Raw genomic sequence first — 3,547 nt, 5'->3', positions numbered from 1 at the left:
AGCCAGGATTTGAACCTGGGCAGGAGGCTGAAGGACCTTCTGTCAGGCCACCGTGCTGGGAGGGTGGAAAGGAGGGAGGCCTGCAGGGGGGCGGGCATGGCCTCTGGTTGTCACTGTCCCCTGGGCCCCTGCCAAGAGGCGTGGGGAGGTGGCCTGGGGAGGGGCCTGCTCTGTGCAACCTCCCCTCCCCCCGGCCGGGAGAGCTGAGCAGGAAGGGACAGAGCGACGGAGCCCCCAGAAATGTCCCTCCTTAGATGCAGGTTCCGGGCCCTGCCCTCCCTCTGGGTCTGCGTTCTGGCCCTGGCCTGTGCTGTGGGTGAGGAGAAGAGGGTGGGTGGACGTGGATCCCACACCTGGGTGGGGGCGATGCGGCTGTGGGTTTGTAGACAGGTGGGAAGGGCGTGTGTGTGCTTTGTGGCTTGTGCATGTGTGTGTGTGACGGGAGCTGTGTGTCAGTGGCTGAGTGTGAAGTGGGGATGGGGGTGTTGGTACAAAGGACAGTGGCCATCAGGTCCCTGTCTATATGCAGTCAGGGTGGTAAACGTGTGCGTTTATGATCACGTGTATGTTTGTGTGCACGTGTGTCTCTATGCGGTCTGTGTGTGCAAAAGATGCATGTGGGCACTTGTGAAGGTGTCTGTGAGCGTGTGCTGGTGCACACACATTTGTTTTTTATTTTATTTTATTATTATTTTTTGAGTTGGATTCTCACTCTGTCACCCAGACTGGAGTGCAGTGGCCGCTCCCGGCCACCGCAGCCTCGACCTACTGGGCTCCGGCGATCCTTCCGCCTCAGCCTTCCAAGTAGCTGGAACTACAGGCGCGCACTACCATGCCTGGTTACTTTTTTGATTTATTGTAGAGATGAGGTCTCGCCAAGTTGTCCAGGCAGGTCTCGAACCTGCGGGTTCAGCAATCCACTCACCTCAGTCTCCCAAAGGCGCGGGATTACAGGGTGAGACACCGAGCTCAGCTTTTTATTTTATTTTTGAGTTGGAGTCTCACTCTGTCGCCCAGACTGGAGTGCAGTGGCACGCTCCTGGCCACTGCAGCCTCGACCTGGTGGGCTCCGGCGATCCTTCCGCCTCAGCCTTCCAAGTAGCCGGAACTACAGGCATGCGCTACCATGCCCGGTTAATTTTTTACTTATTGTAGAGACCAGGTCTTGCCAAGTTGCCCGGATGGGTCTTGAACCTGCAGACTCAGGCAATCCACTCGCCTCGGCCTCCCAAAGTGCTGGGATTACAGGCTCAGCCACCAAGCCCGGCCTCACACATTTAAATTAAAAACAATTTTGCGGGCCAGGTGCAGTGGCTCATGCCTATGATCCCAGCACTTGGGGAGGCAGAGGTGAGAGGATTGCCTGAGCCCATGGGTTTGAGACCAGCCTGGGCAACTTGGTGAGACCTCATCTCTACAATAAATCAAAAACTTAGGGCAAGTGTGTTGGCTCAAGTCTGTAATTCCAGCACTTTGGGAGGCTGAGGTGAAAGGATTGCTAAGACCAGATGGTCGAGACCAGTCTGGACAATGTGAGACCTCGTCTCTACAATAAATAAATAAATAAAAGTTAGCATGTGCTACTTGGAATGCTGAGGTGAAAGGATCACCGGAGCCCAGCAGGTCGAGGCTACGGAGGCCGGGAGCAGCCTCTGCACTCCAGTCTGGGCGACAGAGTGAGACTCCAACTCAAAAAAAAAAAAATCGAAACCAATCTTTTTTGAGTCAGGGTCTCACTCTGTCACTCAGGCTGGACTGCAGTGGCACAATCACGGCTCACCGCAGCCTTGACCTTCTGGGCTCAGGTGATCCTTCCACCTTAGCCTCCTGAGTAGTTAGGACTACAGGCGTGCACCACCACTCCTGTTTTGTTTTTTTTTTTGACATCTCACTATGTTACCGAGTCTGGTCTCGAACTCCTGGGCTCAAACAATCCTCCCGCCTTGGCTTCTCAAAGTGCTGGGATTACAGGCATGAGCCACCATGCTTGGCCTAAATTTTTATTGAACATGTATATGGTGCCTACACTGTACAAGGTCCCGTTCTAAATGCATGGTATGTCTCAATGCTTCAATCTCACACTAACCCTGAGGAAGGTGCTATTATTATCCCATTCTGCAGAAGCGGAAACTGAGTCTCAGAGAGGTTACCTCATTGGCTGAGACACACAGCGTGTCACAGGGGTGCCTCTGTACGAATGTGTGTCTGTGTCCCCATGTGACTAGGCTCCGTAGGTGAGATCTTGCCTGGGTGTGTGGATTCCAGACCTATGTTCAAGGAAGGAAAATGAGCCACGGGGCGGGAACTTGGCTGAGCCAACATCCTCCCTGGGGGCAGAAAGTCGCCAGTGCTCCCTCTCTGCTGTCTGCAGGTTGTCACAGGAGAGAGGGAGGAAGGAGTGGTGAAGGAAGCATTGGGAAGGGAGGGGACAGGACGGGCCTAGTGGAGTTACAGACAGAGGAGACAGAGGGAGAGTACCCCAAGCAGACAGGCATGACTAGAGGGACCACGGACACTGGGTAAAAGGAGGTGAGCTGCGGTTGAATGGAGGCTAGTGGTCGGAGGGACACATGCGGGGAAGGCGGGTGGCCAGAGGGCTGGCGAGGGGCTGCCCTGGCCACCAAGAGGGACAGAGGACAAGTGTGGAGGGAAAGGAAGGCAGGGTTATCTGCCTCCTAAATGGTCCTCTGGTTCCATCAAGCATGCCAGCAAGAAGTGCCTGCGGAAACCCTGAGCTCCCAGCCAGAGCCAGAGCCGAGGCAGAGCCGCTGGAGCCAGGTGCAGGGCCGGGTGAAGGAGCTGGTGACCAGGACCAGAGAGGGGTGGCAGTGGTTCTGGTGAGTGCGCAGGTGTGGCGCTAGGGGAGGGGCAGCAGCCCATCTGAGGGAGGAGAAGCTGGGAGCCTGGACTCCAGAGTCTGAGGGAGGAGGGGTCGGGCCCCTGGACTCCTGGTTCTGAGGGAGGAGGGCCCAGGGACCGGGACTCCAGGGCTGTAGTCTCCAGGTCTGAGAGGAGTGGATGGTGAGAGCTGACAGCAGGAACTCATGGGTCAGACAGAGGAGGGGGTAACCAGGCAGGGAAACTCAGGGGGTAGCTGTGGTCTCAACATTGACATCCCTCCCCTGCAGGGGCCCCGGGGCCCTCCAGGGCTTCGTGCAGACCTACTATGACGACCACCTGAGGGACCTGGGTCCCCGCACCCAAGCCTGGTTCATCAGCTCCAAGGACAGCCTCGTGAACAGGGCCCACAGCCTGTGCCCCAAGCTGCTCTGTGGGGAGAAGGACCAGGATTAAAATCCTCCTAGAAGTCGGAGGAACAGCCCATGCCTGTAGTCCCAGCTACTCGGAAGGCTGAGGTGGGAGGAACGTGTGAGCCCAGGAGTTCAAGACCCACCTCGACTTGTAGCGAGATGTCCTTTCCAAAATATATATATTTATATGTATGTTGTTTATACCTTCCCAATAAATGAATTCTTATCTGTGTTCCTGTTCAGATCCCTCCCCTATGTGGGCAGAGATAAACCCACCCCGCCCCCTCCCAGGAGTT

The 3,547-nt window shown here is 56.0% G+C and overlaps 1 protein-coding gene across 1 annotated transcript; it reads left to right on the top strand.

Moving 5' to 3' along the window:
• The first annotated feature begins 240 nt into the window (after positions 1 to 240).
• APOC4 (apolipoprotein C4) lies at positions 241 to 3,294 on the top strand. The gene is made up of 3 exons (XM_008051841.1): positions 241 to 316; positions 2,702 to 2,837; positions 3,129 to 3,294. The coding sequence occupies exons 1-3, from the start codon at positions 241 to 243 to the stop codon at positions 3,292 to 3,294; spliced, it is 378 nt and encodes a 125-aa protein (XP_008050032.1).
• The last annotated feature ends 253 nt before the right edge of the window (positions 3,295 to 3,547 follow it).

The sequence above is a fragment of the Carlito syrichta genome, unplaced genomic scaffold, assembly GCF_000164805.1.
Source record: "Carlito syrichta isolate Samal-C Ts95f unplaced genomic scaffold, Tarsius_syrichta-2.0.1 Scaffold67556, whole genome shotgun sequence".
NCBI lineage: Eukaryota > Metazoa > Chordata > Mammalia > Primates > Tarsiidae > Carlito > Carlito syrichta.
Note: the sequence above shows the minus strand (reverse complement) of the source record. Positions and strands in the feature narration are given on the sequence as shown.